The sequence below is a fragment of the Talpa europaea genome, assembly GCF_964194135.1.
Source record: "Talpa europaea genome assembly, chromosome: 3".
NCBI classification, from domain to species: Eukaryota; Metazoa; Chordata; class Mammalia; order Eulipotyphla; family Talpidae; genus Talpa; species Talpa europaea.
In genome coordinates, this window is record NC_140069.1 from 116,461,747 (window position 1) to 116,482,657 (window position 20,911).

General features: G+C 36.0%; 1 protein-coding gene across 1 annotated transcript in view; it reads right to left on the reverse strand.

Moving 5' to 3' along the window:
• Positions 1–20,911, reverse strand: part of RELN (reelin) — a gene marked incomplete at both ends in the record, with an annotated part of 436,674 nt that overhangs the window by 192,828 nt on the left and 222,935 nt on the right. The window contains 2 exons of the mRNA XM_084229490.1: positions 11,611–11,851; positions 14,636–14,732. Of these exons, the coding sequence (XP_084085616.1) occupies positions 11,611–11,851; positions 14,636–14,732 (338 nt within the window). The remainder of the gene's footprint in view (positions 1–11,610; positions 11,852–14,635; positions 14,733–20,911) is intronic.

Below are 20,911 nucleotides of genomic sequence, written 5' to 3' on the forward strand. Positions count from 1 at the left end.
AGGATAACAATGCAAAATTCCATAGGGCAGTTGTTAACCTTGTCTACTGGGATCAACCTGACTTTCACAGTATCTGAGGTTTTCAGACTTGCCTTCTCAAATTAAGGCCAAGGATACCAGGCACCACATTAGGAGGCTGAAGGATACTGAGGAACAAAATAACGAGTGTTTATGTAAAACAGACTAGGCTCTGAAAATCAAAGCTGTTTGATTTGGGGGAAGTCATTCGGTATCAGTGAGCCTCTGTTTTTTCATCTGTGAAATGAGAGTAACTGTGAGGATTACATAAAATATTGTAGATAGTAACCCTACTCTAAAGAGTGGTGAATCTTAGGAAATCATCAAATGCTAATACCGCCCTCCTCCTTTTATTGTCCCCCCAACTTTATTTATTTAACAAACCTTTTTTTTAAATGAGTATCACTACTCAAGTTATTGTGCTATGTGCTGGGCTATGTTAAATGTTACTATGTAAAATGTTACTATGTTTTTAATGTTTGTACAGAATAAAATTTTACTTTTAAAAATTGTGTTAATTAGTGATTAAATGTTTCAGCTTCAGAGCAAAAACAAACCAAAAAGAGACATGTTAGGCCTGGAGGCCCTGGGGACTTACTTGAATGATTATTTTCAGTAAAAGTTATCAAAATTATTTGTCTCTGTGTTATTGCCATTCATGTCTTAGAGATTTGGCTGAATTCCATGTGTCACTAATGCTATTCCACATTAATTACTGTACAAATAGGCCACATCGGGGGGAAATTGTGAAACGCACACTACTTATGTTTAACCCTTCATCCCCGAAGTACTCTTATTTGCTTAACAAATTATATTCTGGCTCATTGTACAATATCATGTACCCAGCTCTTGGGGGAAACATAACAATAAGAGCAATGCAATCCAAAGTGAAGAACATCCCAAGCAAAGGGAATTTAGGTAGACAGCATGCAATTAACCAAGTTGGAATCTGGCCAGAAAATCATAGTTAACATTCCGATTCTTAATGGAAAAAGACATGGGAACATGGACTAGCCACAAGTCGTACTGTGCTCAGGTTTATCCTCATTAGAAAGCCAGTACTCAAATCCCTCAAGTTACAGATCAGATAGTTTCCAGTACAGCGATTTGCAAAGCACATATCTGAAAGGCATATCTGATTTCCTCCTGTTTGCCCTTAAACTCTAATAAAAGAAAAACCATTGAATGGATTGTTTAAATCTTTTTCTGGGGTTCCCAAATTCTGGAAGACAAGTTGCATATTATAGTAGGCAGGTGATGCTCTGCCTAAAATTATATCCCAAAAAGCACACTTAAAAATGAATTCTGTTTTAAGTGTGATCATGCCTTTCACCATTTTTTTTATTAGCCTCAACTTGTGTTAAGACTTAAAAAATTTCAGACGAATTAGTATTTTAATAACTTGGACATAATGACCTTTATTCTCCATTAACAATCAATGATTTGTGACAATAGCATTAGACAGGTGACAGCAGAATCACAGAATAAATGCTCCAATTTCTATTCAGGACTAGAGATTTGCTTCATGTCCACTGGGACAGTGTTTTGGCAAATGCATAATGTACATGAGCTATAAGAAAATTAATAGACTCTTTTGTTTTAACTTAATGCTTTCCCTTAATGAGTTGTAGCTTTATCTAATGGTTGTTGTCCATGTCAAGGCCTTTTGCTGTTTGTTAAAGTATGAAAATTGACACCATTATTGGATATTTATCAACAGTAAATGAAGAGGAGGGAGTATGTCTAGCTCTAAGTAGTAATAGAGAGAAGGTTAAGATATGACCCTTCTAAATTCTGTATGTTCAGTAACTCCAAATCTTTAGCATAAATTTGCAAAATCCAGTAAGTTACTTTCTAAGAGAATTTCCTTTAAATATATCTGATCAAATCACAGTCTATTCTAAAGGATAAAACTTTATAACAGAATCTATGATATTTAGTGCTGACTGACTTCTCAATACAACTTGACATAAATGTATAGAAGGATTAATCTAGAATTCTTTGCTATTCATACAATGAACTAGGGTAATAAATAAAAAAAGGCTAGTAGGTGTAGGCACAGCAATCAGGGAGGAAAGATTTCTTAAAAATAAAAAAATCTGTGGAACAGTACTATCTCACAGTGATCTGCATTTAATCTGTGGGTCAATTCCAGAGTTGACAGAAGCCAGTGATTTATGCTTTTGCAAGGTGAGAGTAACCGGGCTAGCTGAGCAGATATCAACATCTATTAACAGAAAGCAAAGCATTCTCTAATTCTCTTTTACACACACACACACACACACACACACACACACACAGATATCAAGGACTCATGGGTGATTCATACTTTCAAATACAGTTTAGCTGCCCAAAGATGGGAGAAAGCAAACTCAATCAGCTATTCAACCAATATTTGCCTCCATGCAATATTGACCCACCCAGAAATTCAGCTTCCTGAGATACTGTTAAAGGATGAGGAAAACAAAAAACAAAACAAAAAACTCAAAACCCTGCTCACAGATCTTTTTAAATCATTTGTCCCTGAGTTCTGCTCTGAGGATTCAATCAACCTTTGCAGCTGTTCTCATTGATGAAAGTTATGCAAAGTAGAGAGTTGTACTATCTCCAGGCTGGCCCTCTGTTTTCCTTTGAACTTGAAATGAAGGATATTCTCAGATTGCAGAATGTGTGTTTGAAGAATTGAAAAAAAATGACTCTGATGATCTTGTCCAGACATGTCAGGAATGACTAAGGAGAACTGAACACTAAGAACCAAGTAACTTTACAGACACCCAATGTTCATCTACTTTGCAGATAAAACTTGGATGATAGGGCCATCCTCATAGTGCTGGCACCTACAAAGAATTCATGAAATGCTACACCTCCTTCTCCTATTATTATTACTATTTTTTCATAATTATAGTTACTATTATTATTTATTATGCTATATTTATGCTACTGTATTATTATGCTGCATCTATGCTACTGCATTATTTCTGGATATGAGAAGCACACCCAAGACGAAATGCTGATTTTTGATACTATATATTTTTTTAAAGATTTATTCTATTTATACAAGAACTGGGGTACAGGCCAGAAGCGCGGGAGGGTGAGAGGATTCACCAAAGACAGAGTGGGGAACAGAACGGGCAGACTGACGAAATACACTGCTGAGGGAAGCTGTGGGCGAGACAGGAGAGGTCTGCTCGCCACGTGGGTTGCTCTGAGGCTGGCGGGGATTGAACTGGCACTGCAGAGGCTGCCTACAGCTTCGCAGTGCTACGCTCAACTGCCTGCACCACCAGGGAGGCCCGATACTATATGTTTTAAGTGGAAAGGTAAAAAAAAAATCAGTTTATTGCTCTTAAACCTTAATGGCAAAACCAACAACATTCTCACTGAGTTGGAGTGCCAGAAGTTGCCCTGAAATTAATCATTCTCCAATTTCAGGGAGGAAGAACATGCCTCCCACTTCTAATTGTGGCACAAACACCCAGAGTCACCTGGTGGGGAGACAGACTGCTGGGAGGAGGCAGTAGCTATACCAGCAACAGCAGACAAACTTGGAGATGATATTCTGTTGCTTTAGAATAGGAACAACTGACCCAAAAGATTATTGATTAGTCTAGAAATCATGTGCAAAAGTGAAAAAAAAGGATATAATATTATGTAAAAGATAACAAAATCATGGTAGCAAAAACTTAAGATAGGTGATTCAATCTTGAGTGGGTTTCCAGCTCCTTGCCTTGCTAAGTCCATGATCTGCTGACTCTGGAAGACTGCTAATGTGGTGCTCTGGGGAGCTTTTGGACTTGCAGCACTATATTTATTGGCATTTGGAGCCCCAACTACTTGGTTGTGAACAAAGGAACCTGATTAGGGATTCATGGGAAATAAAAAGTCATTATGTGGTGTGCATTTTCTTCCACGTGGGCAAGTTCTCTGGAAAACATTGAAAGATGAGTCAGGAAAGGCCACAAACTTCAAAGAAGTATGATGGAGAAACACAGATGGCTGTTTAGGAAGAACATATTAATTCTGTAACCTCTTACAGTTTTCAGCTTACCAACCCCAAATCAAAAAGCACAGCAAAGGTAAGGCCAAGTTCTACATTAAAAGCTGATTTTGTTATATACCTACTTCATATTAATTACTAAAAAGTCAGCAGATGGTAACCCAGGGTAGATTTAAACTGGTGATCAATAATTGCAATTTTCCAGATCACATAAACTCCTTAAGTTTAATTACTCTATTTAGTTTTATATCCTTTTGCCCTACTTCAGATGAACAAAGATAGGCTCAGATGAAATGGATTAAACATTCCCAAAGAAACTGAAAAAATCTATATATAGAAGACAAGGAAAAATACGTATTGTAAATGCCAGTGACTATTTTTATCTTTCCTATTTGACCTCTTACCCACAAATTTTTTTTAATTTTTAATTTTTTAAATTTTTTTATTTTATATAATTCTTACATCTTTTTTCATCTTTGCACAATGTATGCATTTTCATTTTGGTTATATTCCTCATACAATTGCACCTCCCCCCTTATTTTGACTCTGGTCCTTCCTTTTCCCGCCCCTCCCACACCCACACAACCCCCCTCGTAGTGTGTCTTTGGTTTATAGTTGCTTGTTGATTTCTATTATCTTGTTTTATAAACAGTAGCACTTAAATTATTTGTTGTTAATTACAAAACCACTGTAAATAAATTGAATTACACGATGAAGAGAACACATTTATTGTTATTTCTCTGTGTGATGCACTGCTCTAAAGGTTTTATCTTCTTATTTAATAATCACAACATGAGGTGGAAATGATTATTATCTCTGTTACAGGTGAGGACACTGAGAAACTGAAGGTTAAATAAGTTGTCCAGGACTATGTGGTTAATAACTGGTGAAGCCAAGGTTCTAATGAGTGAAGTCCATTTTCTTAACAGCTGTGCTATACCGAGTTTCATTCACAATAGTTTCAGTAGCCCCCAAGTCATCACTGAATATAAATTCATCCTCTTTCCCCACAAACTAGATATTGTTTTTTTTCCCCCACTTTTTCATCCATTCAATTAACACCCACTAAAAATTCACCTTATGTCAAACACTGGGGATTCAAAAATGGTTGAATCTTAAACCTGAGTTTAAGAAGCTAACATTCTAACAGGGAAGCAAGAAATACGAATATTAAGTAATGTTGTAAATGCTCTCATAGAGACATATGTGTAGTGTAACAGAATATTGAAATGGAACTAGGTTAGCATTGGTTTTAGATGAGATGCCAAGAAAGTAGGTGTAAGTACTCCACATTCCAAATGTGTCCAATTATAAAGACATAGTAAAAGAGGTGGTAAAATGGTTTAGTCACTCATATTGGAGGTATGCAAGCTTGAAGCTGATGTGGGTAGGAAGCTGGATAGCAGAGATGATTTCTTTAAAGAGGTTATTGGTGAACTGTGAGTCCCATTCAAACCCAAGCCCAATACACAGGACTTCAAGGATAGCACCTGGAGGGCAGGCTATATGGGCTTAGACCAATGCTTTTATCCAGGTGGCTGGATAAAAAAGGGCTGTGCTGAGAAGTTATTTCTCTTCTCCTGGCAATGGATCCAAGGTGAACAATTACCAGTTTATGCTTGGGTTCATGCATATAAGAGACATTCAAGTTTTTCTAAGATCCGACCCCAACAACTCCCTGGAGGGGACAGGAACTCTTAGCAGAAATAGATTGTAGTCATTAAATAGAGGTCCAGTAGCTAAGAGTAGATGCAGGTAGGACCTTAGAGATGCACAGAAGAAGCGCAGGTGAGAAATCCCAGCTCTGATAAGGGATTGGAGACATTTCCAAAGGGCCTATTTGTAGATTCAAGAGAAAGCCAGCTTTGATTACCTGCTAGGCTGAATATTAATAATTTGACCTACAACAATATCTTTCTCTTTACTTTTTTTCTTCCTAAAAACCAAGTCTAGAATGGTCCAGAAGCTAAAGCTTTTTGGGGGCTATAAGGATGAAGAAAGTGTTTACCTCTATCTCTATTCCTTCTGAAGCACATCTCAGTTGGAGGGGGAGAGAAGCTATGGATGAAACATGGAGTCTGCCTTACTTTATTAAATAGCCGTGTCTGTTATTCAGTGGGGACTTTTGACTGAAGTTGATTGGATGATCCATTTGATCTATTAGCTGTCTCAGCACCTAACCTAGTTTTGTGTAAAAAGGGCAGAAATAAAGAAATTGTAGGGGGAATTTGAATGTTCTCTGTGAAAAATAGACCACTTTTTAAAATAGGTAGTCTCCACACTCAAGTCCTGCTTGTTCAATCTGAACCAGTAGAGAGAGGAGGGAGACATCATTAACTCCACAAAACTTCACACAATGAATTTGATCTGGGTCCTTAAGGATCTAGACATAGATTACTAGGCAGAAAAAAAAAAAGGAAGCTGGAAAATCACATCTAATGAAATAGGATTGGGAAATTCTGTTTTATTTGTGAGGCTGGAGTACAGGACAGCAGGACATGAGAATGAAAGGTTAAATTTGGCTTACGTTGAAAAGGACTAGAATTATGTGCTAGTTAGTTTGGCTTATGTACTGTAAGCTTCCACAGAAAGCCAGCAAAGGTCTTGAGTATTAAGGGAGCATGATGCCATTTCAGGAATGATGCTGGAGATTTTGTCAGTGGCATCTTTTTGTATGATCCTTGATTCCAACATGCTAGTCACAGGCAGTCTATTTGATTGCACAGCTGCCCTCTCTTTCTGTAGTTTCCCATGGTTCTCATACTATTTTACCTTTTGTATTGGTAACTGCCAATGCTGTCTGCTTCCATAAAGAAAACATTTTACTATTCATATCTCCTAACATCACTTTAGGCCCAGCAGTCAATACCTGGGATGGGCCAGTAACTAGGTCTGTGAAAACAAAGAAGCCTGTTACAGTATGGAAGAGAAGTGCTTGGCCTGAAATTACTAAATCCTAATGTATGAAAACCAGTCATATGGAGGAAGGAACATATTGGACAAATGCAATAATGCTATTAAAGGGTCAAGAAATATGAGGAAAATATAAGTCTTTTAATCTATAGCCAGAAAGTGATAGAGAAGAAAACTGGCAGATAACAAATGGATGTTGGGAAGAAACACAGGATAAACAGGAAACACGTCAGTTTATATTTACTATGTACAAGAGCTAAGTCATGGGGTGACTGAGATCAAGAGGTCTGAAATCAGATTCCTGTATTTAAGTCCTGGCGCTGGCAAGAGGGTGAATTTTGCACAAATTGCTCAACACTTTTATGTCTACTTTTCACATCTGTATTATAGCACCTTTATAGTTTTATAAGGACCGAATTATGAGATGAAAAAACATCCTCTGTGTGTGTGTGTGTGTGCATGTGAGAGAGAGAGAGAGAGAGAGAGAGAGAGAGAGAGAGCGCGAGCGGAGTGCACCCACAGACCTGGACTAGTAATTGCCTGGAAAAATAAGTGCTCAATAAAAAGTAGCTGTTATTGCTTTGCCAAAAAGTAACTTATCTGTGCTTGGAATTTTTTCTTAAATAAACACTATTTTGTAATTGGGCACGTTTTCTCAATTGCTGTTAGACTCACTCTTTGATTTCGGATTTGGGTAAATATAAACATCTTGGAGAATTTTAGTGAACATAGAAAAGATAACACATATGTTGAGCAAGCAACCAACCAAACTAAAAGTACAAATGTTTAAGTACTTTCTGTGAGCAATTGTATCATTGAAATATGCTTTCTAACTGGTTGTATTCAGTTTTCACCTCAGGTCACCAAATAAAGGAATAATGTTTGACAAAGAAGTTATATACAGTTTAACAAAAAAATGTATTTCTAGAATGCCAAATCACTTGGAAAAAGCAATTTTTTTCATGATCAGATGTCTGAGTGAGAAAGCAAAAGGGTAACTATACAAATGAGTAAAATCTACAAATAAGATTTTATTTTTCATTTATCTGAGTTTTAAAAATGAAACATCAGAAAATTTTCTATCTGATAGCCAAGTCAAAGACAATGACATAAATTAGCAGTAAAATGCTTTTTTTCCTTAGTGGCAGAAGTCACTGGGCAGGTCTCAAATGTGTACTGGTAAGCTCGTGAATAGAATGAGGGATCACAAAGCAAAAGTATATTCCACACAAAATAGTAATTTAATTAAACATTACCACTGAAGCAAAACCACACTTCATGCATTTTTATTATGGGTGGTACCAAAGTGCAATGCATTAAGAAACCAAATAGCTGATTAGATTAGGATAATGGTTTGTAAAACAAGGCATAAAAAGTACATTTATATAGAAAGGAAATTGAGACAAAAGGGTAAATGATCATCATGAGAAAAGGATGTGAATGGCAGGCCCTGAGGTCTCAATGTATTTCCTAAGTTTATGCATCTTCTTGCCAATGCCATACAATGACAATCGAAATCCTTTTAACCAATTGGTAGTGGAATATGACATGGGATATCCTAACAAAGATTCTTTTCTATAATATATCCATATGAAAGGAATCCATAGGCTCTCTTTAAAGGGACTAAGTCTTAGACTCTATGCAGAATAAATTTCCAGAAGGTTTACTGGGTATTTTTTTACATTGAGAATGATGCCGTTTCCTTATGCCAGTCAATGGGTGTAATTTTATCAACCTAAAGTAAAATGACTAGGGTTTGATTTGCTAAGAAAGAAGTTATTATGTGTCAGGGAAAGTTCTTGTGTTGAAGATTTTCTAAGCAATTTGACGTCATATTTTCCCCTAGAATTAAAATAAATTATTAAAAGGAAGTAAACATCTTAGATCTTTATTTTCTACTTGACATTCCTGTAACCTCATCCCCATGCAGCACAGGACTTTTTTTGCACAAGCGATTCACATTTTATAAAATTTTGTCAGTTGTACTTATATTTTATTTTCATGTATGGAAATGATTATCTCTCCAGCTGAGAGATAAATGGCATTTTCTATATTACCTAGGACAATTTCTTATTCCTCATACTTTCAGGCAGTCACGTGCATGATTTCAATTTCTATTCAAAAGATTGATCGCCAAATTTGGGTATTTCTACAAGTTTCTGATCCATCAAGTATGATTCCCCCAAATATTTCTTGCTTTCCTCCAGGATTATCAAGATCAATATGTCCAAGGTGGATTAACGTACTCCTGCGAATCTGCTTTTCCTCCATGTTTCTTGTTTCAATGGATGACACTGATGTCCACCCAGCTGCCCAAATCTTGTCCTTGACATCTGCCACTCTCTCATCTTCTCAACCCATTTCCTCTCCTTTAAATTTTTTTCGAGGCTCTTTGATTTTTTTTTGCTTGTTTGTTTTAAAGATTTATTTATTTATTTATACAAGCACTGGGTACAGTCAGAAGCATGGGAGGGTGAGAAGATTCACCAGAGACAGAGCGGGGAACAGAACAGGCAGACTGACAAAGTACACTGCTGAGGGGAGCAGCAGGTGGCAGGAGAGGTCTGTGCGCCATGTGGGAACCTTGCACGGCAGTCGGGGATCGAACTGGCACTGCAGAGGCTGGGGGCAGCTTTGCAACCCAGCGCTCAACTGCTGCGCCACCGGGGAGGCCCTCTCCTTTAAATTTTGAACTTCATCTACATTTTCTCATTCTTTCTCCCATCAGATTAGTTGCCTGCCCAATTGGTCTCCCAGTATGCACTCTCTCCCACCCAGTCTGTCCTCCAGAATTTTGAATATTTCAAAAATTAAATCTAATTATTTGGCTTTCATTTAAAGCACTTCAGTGACTCCCGAACATCTGCTAGATAAACTTCAAGCTGTAGACGTTAAGACCTTTATGTTCTTTCAGACCTGAAACCATACAATACATAGAAGGAAATATAGGTGAAACACTACATGATATGCACATCAAAGACATCTTTACAGACACATCACCCAAAGCACTGATAGCAAAGGCAAAGACAAACAGCTGGGACTACATCAAATTAAAGAGCTTCTGCACAGCAAAAGAGACAATAACAAAAACAAAGAGAAACCCCACCAACTGGGAGAACGTTTTTGCACACAACACTAATGATAAAGGACTTATCACAAAAATCTACAAAGAGCTGATGAGACTCAACAAAAACAAAGAAAATAATCCAGTCAAAAAATGGATTATTTTTGGCAGAAGAGCCAAAAAGAAACTTCTCTGAAGAGGAAATGCAAATGGCCAACAGGCAGATGAAAAAATGTTCAACATCACTTGTAATCAGGGAAATGCAAATCAAAACTACAATGAGATACCATCTTACACCAGTGAGAATGGCACATATTAAAAAAACTAGCAACAACAAATGTTGGCGAGGATGTGGAGAAAAAGGAACTCTCCTGCACTGTTGGTGGGAGTGCAAACTGGTCCAACCACTATGGAGAGCTGTGTGGAGATTCCTTGACCTACTAAACATAGAGCTTCCATATGATCCAGCAATTCCACTACTAGGTATTTACCCAAAGGACACAGAAACATCAATTCCAAAGAGCACCTGCACCCCTATGTTTATAGCAGCACTGTTTACAATAGCTAAGCTTTGGAAACAACCCAAATGCCCAAAAATAGATGACTGGATCAAGAAGATGTGGTACATATACACCATGGAATATTACTCAGCATTCAAAAAAGATAAACACATGCAATTTGCAGCAACATGGATGGTGTTGGAAGGGATCATGCTCAGCGAAATAAGCCAGAAAGAAAAAGAAAAATACTGGATGGTCTCACTCATAGCAGGAATCTAGAAAACTTAAATAAGAGACCAGGAAAAAGAATAACTATAAGAAAGAAAATATTAAAATCAACAAACAACTATGAACCAGAGACACTCTATGGGGGGTGGGGGGCGGGGAAAGGAGGGCTTGAGGTCAAAATAAGGGGGTTGTAATTGTATGGGGAATATAAAAATAAAATTTAAATTAAAAAAGCCATTAAAAATAAATAAAATTAAAAAAAAAAAGACCTTTATGTTCTTGCTACTGGCCATATCTCCAGACTTAACTACTTTAAGTCTTAACTCAAAACCTTCTAGACAACCATTCTGAACATTGTTCAAGACCTTTCTTTGGGTTCTTTCCTTCCAGCCTTTATGCATGTGATTTCTGATTCTAGAAATCCTGTTCCTCCTATCTAGCCAAATTACTCTTTGATCTCTGCTTGGATTTGTTCATTTCCTGGATAGCCTTAATTTCTCTCTGGATTTGGTACTGTATATTGTACTTCCACAGCACTCTTACGCTGTTTTGTATTTGCATGTTGGCAGCATGTCTAGCTTCCCCAATAAATTGAAAGCCATGGGAAGGCAAGAAACATATCTATCTTTTCGTCATTATATTCTGTAGCGTCAGCCCTGTACATTGCATAGCAGATTCTAAAAAAAAAAAAGAAACTACTTGTTAAAGGGATGACTAGATGACTGTTTTTGTTCCAATGATTTTTTATCCTTAAAAGGGAGAGTAAGGTAAATGAGAATATTACTTATTTCTTTAATGGTGGTTTTGGTAAAATAGCTATCTTTGTATTATTTGGTTTCTTGAGCATTAGGTTTTAGAAGGTAGAAGAATGAACAAAATAAAGATCAAACCTTAATTGTAGCTCCTGGGAAGAAAAGCCAGTTGCCCGTGTCTACTGGATCAAGACTGTCTTCTAAAATGACTTGTTTGTGAGCTGAGTTGATGATCAGGATATTATCTAAGGCCCAGCAGGCTTCATATACTTCACCTACACGGAGATTTTCCTGTTTCCACTGAAACTGGACGTTCTCCCCTTTGGCGTCTTCAGGAAGGTAGAGGATGTGGATGATTGTGCTCACATTGGAAGGGGCTCTGGAACATATGGCAACATGGGAATTGGTGCTAATGTAAAGTTTGACAATGTCCATGGTTTCTTTCTTTTAAATCAATTTTGCTTATTAATTATGATTGCAGTTTCCTATCTTAAAAATATGATATACATTACAGATTTAATATGCACAATCCCATAGCTCTTAAATTTTTTAATATGTTTATTATTAAGATGTTCATATTGAGTGAAGACAATTAAATATTAAATGCCTTCAAGGGCTTTGCTTTTAACACAAGGCAGGCACTAAGGATGTGCAAATAAGCCAGAAAAGGAATCATTGAAGAGAAAATGGCACACACTGCCAGGATGGCCATTAAAAAATAAAAATGTATCCAGTAAATTCTGTGCATGTTTAGATAATCTAAAGCAGTCCATTTTAGTGCGATACTAAGAAGAAAAAGGATAAAATTACGATCTCAATTTTGATTATTTGTAATTTTGCATCTATTAGAAATCATTGTATGCTCTGGTCCATAATCAGTCTTTCCATAATAATTTATTTCTAGTAACCAGATGCATTTTTATTTGTTTTGTCCATATGAAATGTAAGATTTAACATGAGACTCAAATGTTCTCATTTATAATTAGTTGTAACTTCATGCATATAAACCTTTAAAATATAATTTAATATGGTTTATATATTACATCTGTTAGAATCTATACCTTTGTGTTACATAATAAAGTACTTTTATTAAACACTTTACCAAAGTAGAAACCTGCTATAGCAAAAATGACTGCTTTAGCCAAGATTAAAAGTGGTACTAAAATGCAAACTAGTGGTACCATGGGATTACTATAAATCAGTTTTGAAAGGACTAAAGAAAAGACATATTTCTCACTCACCATATATTCATAGAATTGTCAGTATAGGTTATAGATGGTGTACCTTACCTTTTGGGGTAATCAATTCCTCTTTCTTTTAAAATATTTCATGATGACTATGTTTTCAGTCTCAAAATATATTTTAAACCAATGAAGATAATATATTTTAGTTTTAGAAAATGAACTGAAAATTTGTTCACTCTGGTCACTAATTGTGAGGAAAATCTACTTAAATGTATATGGTACTTTGATGCATGGCCTAAATTGAGTCTTACTTAGAGAAAAAAGTCAATGGAATCAGCCAGAAGTGATCTATATTTTGCAATTAAATGTGTACATTTACTGTTCGTGATATCAAAAGCATGTAGCTGTTTTTAAATAAGAAGGATCTACTACAATTTACCTAAGCTATGATACGTAACTATTAGAAAGAGATAAAATGAAGCTATGGGTAAAATTTCCAATATTTATGCTACCTTTCTGAAAGCCATTTATATATCTGAAATATATGTAGTATTTTTGTAATATGCAATGTATTTTCACAATAACTACTAGAAATTAAAAGGAATAACACAGTGCTCTGTTACAAAATTGGTACAACACATCTGAGTTTGACACATGCCAGATGCCTATAAATTATATGTAATCCTGCCATAGAGGGAGGTACTATATTAAATTTCATGAGTTAGAATCACTTTTCTCAGGTTTTAGTTAGATTGCAGCTTAGACTTGTCGCAATTTTTATTTCTTTGAAATACTGCTAAACTTTGAGAGATTGGTTTAGTATTAAAGACTGAGAACTTGATATGTATTCTTTTCCCTAAATAAATCACAATTCTTTCAGTATGGAATTATGGTAAGAAAAACAAAATATGAAAACAGAAAATTCACAAAACTGGTAGAAAATGTTCTTCTTGAATTACACTAATATAATATCTAATCAGAATAACTATGAAAGTTATAAAAGGAAAAAACTTCTTCCTTTAACTGCCTGACCACACCTGAAATTCTGTACCTATGTTGAATTTTTTTAAAGATTTATCTATTTATTTATACAAGAACCGGGGTATAGGCCAGATTTGAGGGAGGGCGAGAGGATTCACCAGAGACAGAGAGGGGAACAGAACAGGCAGACTGACGAAATACACTGTTGAGGGGAGCAGCGGGCAAGGCAGGAGAGGTCTGCCGTACCATGTGGGACCCTCGCTGGCTGGCCGGGAATGAATTGGCACTGCAGAGGCTGCAGACAGCTTCATAGCACTGCACTCAACCACCTGCACCACCAGGGGAGGCCCTATTTTGAAATTTTTAAATGATATAGAAATAGTAAACATAATTTGAATTTTGCTAGTTTAGCCAAAGTTTTTCTATGTGAATGAGCTTTTTCTTCAAATATCCTTCTTCAATTTCTTATTGATGGACTTTAAAAAATAAAGATAATGTAATAAATAACTACAAGATACATCACAATTATAACAGAATTTTAGAACTGGCCTCAGGAAAACTAGGAGGAAAATATCAGAATCAGAGATTAGAGGCAAAAGATGAAGTGGTTATTACTACAGACTGGAAAGAATTTAGGTGGTAATCTGATATATTTCCAGTTCTATAAACTAGCCATAACCAGGCCTCCTAGAGAGATGGGTGGCGATGATATTTTGTGAGGAATGTCATCATATAGGTAATGATCCCTAATGTACTTTTACAAAAAATAGTTTGTTTCAGCTACTACTGACAGTGAGATATTCTGAATGGAAATGACACTTCTAATTAAGTTCTTCAAATACTGTTAATAATATGTGCATTCATGAAATTTAATATAATTAGCAACCAGAGTACTTCAAACCATGAATAATAAAGTCAGTGGTAGAATGAAGACAAATAGGGGAGAAAAAAATCCTCCTATATAAGAATTTATAAAAATACTTTAAATTATAACAAACCTAATTTTCTCAAGCTGAATCCAGTCCACAGTATTATTCTTGGCATATGACACGATGATGCTGGGATCTGAATAACTAAAACGACATGAACCTGAACCTGTAAATAGAAATAATAAAAACTTCCAAGTTAAAAATAGTGTAATTACATATTATCCTTTCTGGTAAATATTTTAGATAATTTCCTTTAGCCATTTAGATATTGACCTTATTGCTTCTCCATTTTTGTAATTATGCCGAATTTTCTTATTATCTGTTCTCTAAATATTACTTGAAAAATAATTTCAGGAATCAGAAAAAAGTTAAAAAGTTGCAGGTTTCTTTGGAAAGCTGAACTACTAAATTAAATTATGAAAATAAGCACTAAATTCTATGCCAAAAATCTAAATATTATAAAATGATTAATAAAGCCATATGGTTCTTACTAGTTAATATCAAATAATAGGGATTGCAGTAATTGCCTTATCATTAAATTGATCAAAGAATAAAAATATTATTCTTCTTCTGTGTGTTATTTAAATGAGACAATTATGTGAAAAGCATATCTTGAAAAGAAAGTTCAAGTACTAAATGAATGAGAACTATTAAAGGTATAGTTGATATGACTTTACCACAGTTCAACATTAAAGATTTAAAAGAGAGCTGTTATGTTCCATTGTGAATTTAGTGATTATTTTTCACTATTATTTTCACTATTGGAAATATGAGCACCAAAGAATGTTTTTTTCCCCCTTTTTAGAATCTTTCTTTTTTTTAGTTGCGGTAACATTGGTTTACAACACTGTATATAATTTAGAGGTAAAAGCTTACATCCTTTCAGATGTATGTTATACCATACCTACCACCAAGACACCCACAGTCCTCCACCATAATCCAGTGCAAGGACTACCTTCACCTTCCTTCACTTTTTTTTTTTATAAAAGATTTATTTATTCATTTATGCATAGAATAACCGGGGTACAGGCCAGAGGTGCGGGGGTTGAGAGGATTCGCCAGAGACAGAGTGGGGAGTAGAAGCAGGTGGATCTATTGAAATACACTGCTAAGAGGAGCAGTGGTCAAGACAGGAGAGGTCTGCTGTGCCATATGTGGATTAGCTTCCTGGCCAGGGATCTAACTCAGGCCATAGCTGTGATAGTGCTGAGACTTAACACTTAGGCCACCAAAGAGGACCCTACCTTCACCATTTGCTCCCCACTTCCTCCTCTTTCTCTGGTAGACTCAAGAAAGTTTTAAAACTGGTAAGAATTTATTTCTACATGTTCAATGAATTTATATGATAAAGCACAGCATGACTAATTTCAATGATCTTCTCTGAATAACCAAAGCAATCATGAGACATATGCCAGAAGTTTGTTGTAACTGATGTAGAATTTTTAAAACTATATTTAAAACAAATGTGAACCAAAAGAAAAAGAAATAGAGCATTTTATGTTTAACTTTCACACATCTGCTAAAGGAGTCTCAATTTCAACAAATGGCATCTGTTACAGTACTCAGGAGTTCCAAGCTTTCATCAGACTCATTTATTTTATGTCTTTGGTGTTTAGTACAACACTAGTTAGTTTGCAATCACCAAAGCTGGCAATGTGCTAAAAGGCGAAATAAAGGTTTACCTAGACTTATTCTCACAGCCAAAATATAGGTGAAGAAGCAAGCAAGAGAGGGTATTCAAAGGAAAGCTACTTAGCAGCTCTGCCTAAGCTCAAATGGAGAACCATGTTATGCCATTTTGACTACTGCTAAATTCTACCTTTCATAAGCAGCTGCTTAAAATCAGTATTAAACTGTGGTAAGAAGTGAGAATGGCCAGAATTATGTAGGACAAACATTAACACAAGTAAGAATGATATCTGGCAGAAAATCTGTTCATTTCAAAAGAAAGTTCAATAAGCTTAAAGATTTAAATGTTATTTATGCGTTTTCCTTATGGTCTATGTACCATAAATACTTAAATGCAAATGTATAAAAGGTGAGTCTCCAAAAAAGGAAAAAATAGAGCCAATGATAACCAAGTGCAATCTCTCGCAAATGTTTACAAATTCAGAAGGAAAGCTGATAAATCTGAAAATGCACCCAAACAAGATAACAAATATGAAATCTCTATTTTCTTTCCTTTTAAAAAACTTGTGTATTATCTTATGCTACCATCTCATTGTTGGGAGATTTTAAGTTTATTATGCATGCATAGAACAAAAAGATACCTGACAGGTAATCCATTTTCCTCAGAATTTAGTCATTAAATTCTTCATATATAAAAATTAGTATCTTCCAAATCCATCTCCTCCTCACCATTGCCAATGGGCCCTTATTATCTCTTGCCAGAACTTTGCAATACTGACGAATATGTCTCTCTGTCTCTATCCTCAAGTGCCCTCACCCAGCCACATCGTTACAGTGCCCTTCCTACTAGTGAATCGAATCATGTTAACTTTCTGCTTATAGTCCTTCAGCAATTTCTCAGTCCCTTCAGGCTAAAACTGTACCTCTATCCCTCAGTGGGCTAAAGGCATATGGTTCTTACATCCCTGCAATACAGAAGTAGCCCAGAGTTGTCTTAAGATTTCATAGGTCAAAAAAATGTCCAAAAATCACAGGGACTCCAACAGCGGGATGGACAATATGGAAATGACATGTTTATTAGAATGTAAATATGTGTATCAATATATGTAAATTCTAACATATTGCTAATGCATTGCTCTAGCAATGTGTTCACACGACCATGCTTTATACATTTGCAACTGGTTAAGACCACTGTCTCCATTGTTACTATTCCCTGTGTACCTCTCATGTCAGAGGGTGTGGGTGTGGCCATGGATGCTTTTGTGATCCAGCTAATGGAAAGTTGAGTTGGAGATACCTTATTTTGGATTAGTGTGATAAGGTTACATAGTTTTGTTGGTCTCTTCTATTTTATAGTGCAGACATTCTCAGAATAGAAAGAACTTCCAGGTACAGTCCTACTGCCTGCTGTGCCGACACATCTAGTAGTATAATTCAAGTCAAAGATGATAAACTGAACAAAGAGCACTTAGTCACTGCACAAGAAAAATTAAAATTCTCTTAAATCTTATAGATGATATATGAAGGAAATTGGACGTTTCCCATGTTTCCAATGTGAAAATGATCCTAAAAATATAAATGATGTCATCTATAAGGAGTTAAATGTTAACAATGAAAAATAAACTCTAAGTCACGAAGCTAGAAGCAGAATTATTTTTCTATTTTCTATAGATTTTATAAAGTTGCCAGGCAGAGTGATTTAAAGCATTTGCAATCATTGTTTCCATTCTTGTAGCCTAAGTGCTCAGAGGCATCAGGTAACTGTGGGCTTTGAGCATGAGGAAGGGAGCAAGTGGCCATATGTTGGGGCCCTGGAGGTCATTAAAGCCCTGAGTAAAGAGTAACTGAAGTTTACAAGGACCAGAAAACAGTTGGTCTAGACCCTGGCTTTCGAGTGTGGGACCGTGCTATACCACATCCACAGTGAAGATGCTGAAACTTTCCAGAAAGTGACTATGCATAGTGCCTGTGTTTGGCCTCACCTACCTGGCCAGGTAAAGCTGATAGCCTGCTTTCCTGTCCAACTTGGAATATGACAGGAATTAATTTTTTTCCTTAAAGCTATGAGCATTGGCAATATACTTGTAGGTGTAGTCTGGGGCAGCAGATTGATGTGAGATGTTTCATCCCTGAGGAGGCAGAACCCATATGTCGCTAGAAATGAATAGTTATTCTGTGTCTTTAAGAAGAAACAACTTGATTCCCCGCTCAACTCAAAAATTAAAAAAGGAACCAACTCAACCTTGTGAGAATGGATCATATTTAAAAAAATGCAATCAGTAAAAAACATGCAATCAGAATGGATCATATTAAAAAAAAAATGCAATCAGCAAACGTTGGCAAGGTTGTAGTAAAAAAGAAACTCTCATCCACTGTCCAAGGAAATGCAAGTTGGGGCAACCCCTGTGAAAAATGGTATGACGATTTCTTAAGAATAAAACATGAAAATTTAAAAAAAAATAAAATAAAAGATAAAAAAAGTGAAAACGATGTAAGAGCTCTTTGGGATAATCTATAGACAAATAACATCTGTGTGGGTGAGGGCAGAAGGAAAGAGAAAGGCAGAGAAAAATTATTTAAAGAAATAATCACTGAGAACCATCTCAAACTGGGAAAGAAAACAGACATTGTGATCCAAGAGGCACAAAGAGTTCCAAACAAATTAATACTAGACCAACACACTCCAAGAAACATTGTAATAAAAAATATGGAAAGTCAATGACAAAGAATACTGAAACGATCAAGAGAAAGAAAGATTACCTATAATGGACTTTTTAGTGGAAACTGAACAAGCAAGAGGGAACAGCAGTAGATACTCAAATTTCTCAAAGACAAATTCCACCCTAGACTATTTTATTCTACCAGATAATCATTCAAGATAGGCTTAAGGGTAAGAAATTTCACTGAAAAGCAAAAATTAAAAAGAATATGTGGACTTCAAGCCAGACAAGAAAGAAGTTCTAAAGGGTCCATTTTAAAACAATAACAAAACAAATACAGAGGTACGAAGATACCTAAATTATACACAATGGAGGAAAGTAAAAATGTGACCTATCAAAATTAGACTGAGATCAGACCATCCAATTGGCCACAAAAAATAGTTCATCATGCACTAACCTCAGCAGTTCCTTCAAGTAAAAATCAAATTGCCACTAATAGGAATGAAGACTATCCATCCATAGTTCGGGGGTTGCATCTGAAAGGTGTCCCACCTCCCCTGGGATAGCTTTCACCTCATCCCTATCAGAGCTCTTGTGCTATGGAGACAGTCTTGCTTACTGTTTAGATCCTATTTACCTAGTTAAATTAACAAACAGGAAAAAGGAAAGATAAGATCATATCAAATACTAGATTAGTCTTTCTGTTTTGAGAGATAAGAATAGTAACAATGAATCATAATTTCCCTTCAACTGTTTTTTTTTCCTAAAGATTTATTTATTTTATACAAGAAACTGGGGTACAGGTTGGAGGTGCAGGAGGGTGAGAGAATTCACCAGAGACAGAGTGGGGAGCAGAACAGGCAGACTGACCGAAGACTCTGCTGAGGGGAGCAGCAGGCAAAACAGGAGAGGTCTGCTACACTATGTGGGTTTCTCCCTGACCGGCTGGGAATCAAACCCGCGCTGCAGAGGCTGCGGACAGCATCACAGCGCACAGTGTGGTGTTCAACCCGCTGTGCCACCTGGGAGGCCCCCTTCAACTATTTTTTTTAACTCAAGTTTTGTATTAAGATTTAAGAGTGAGAAACACCAAGATTTGGCTAACAATGTTGAAGCTTGATGTCACTGTGTGGTTTGTGACTGTTTTCTCTAATAAAGCTGACTTTTGGCCCTGGAAAAAAAAATTAAAATAGGAGTCAGTCAGTTCAAGAAAAGAATCAGATAGAGAAGAATTATTCTATAATCATAAGTTTGGTTTGCTTCAGAATATAAAAGTATTCGGAAGGGAATTTGTTTTTAAGTTTATAAATCTAATAACCAAGGAAGCAAAGTACCATGTTCATTGATAAATAAGAATCCTCTAACATGAGGTAAACAGGAACTAATTAAAATGAAAAGTGTATTTCTGTGATAAACAATCCATTTAGCCAGGAAAATGAGGTCCTTTCTAAATTGGACACATCTGACAGTTCTGTTTCAGCCTTCTGAACCTGTTAAAAGAGGAACATAGATGATATTTCTTAAATTAGACTTAGTTCTCTTCATTTTCAGTAAGAAAGGGAAGTTGCAGATACTCTGCCTGTATGCTTGACAGTGAGGTAGGGACTGTCAGGCTGATCCAGGTCATGAACATCAGCTGGCATGGGTGTAGAAAGAAGGAGCAACAGAATGTGTGAAGGGGACAAAAAGCAGCTGAAATTTGTAAACAAACAAACAAAAAAAGACAAAGCTATTAGAGGACATTTCAGGAAGTTAGCAAAGATACAAGGTTATAATTCAGGATTTGTAATATTTGTGATATTGTTGGCTTTGAAAAATTTGTAATTTGTTATGATTTCTTTTCTCATTCTAAATAAATATTTGCATTTGTATCTAATTTTGAATGTGCAGTATTGCACTTTTTTCCCCTTTGAGAGCATATAACCCTCACCCAAATTAGATAAGCCTCAAATGTGGATCCACAAAACCTGAACCTTTCCATGTCCAGAGTGTGCTCTGCACATGTTCCTGTAGTTCACAAATGCCTTATATCACAGGTCCAGATCATAGGAGTCTC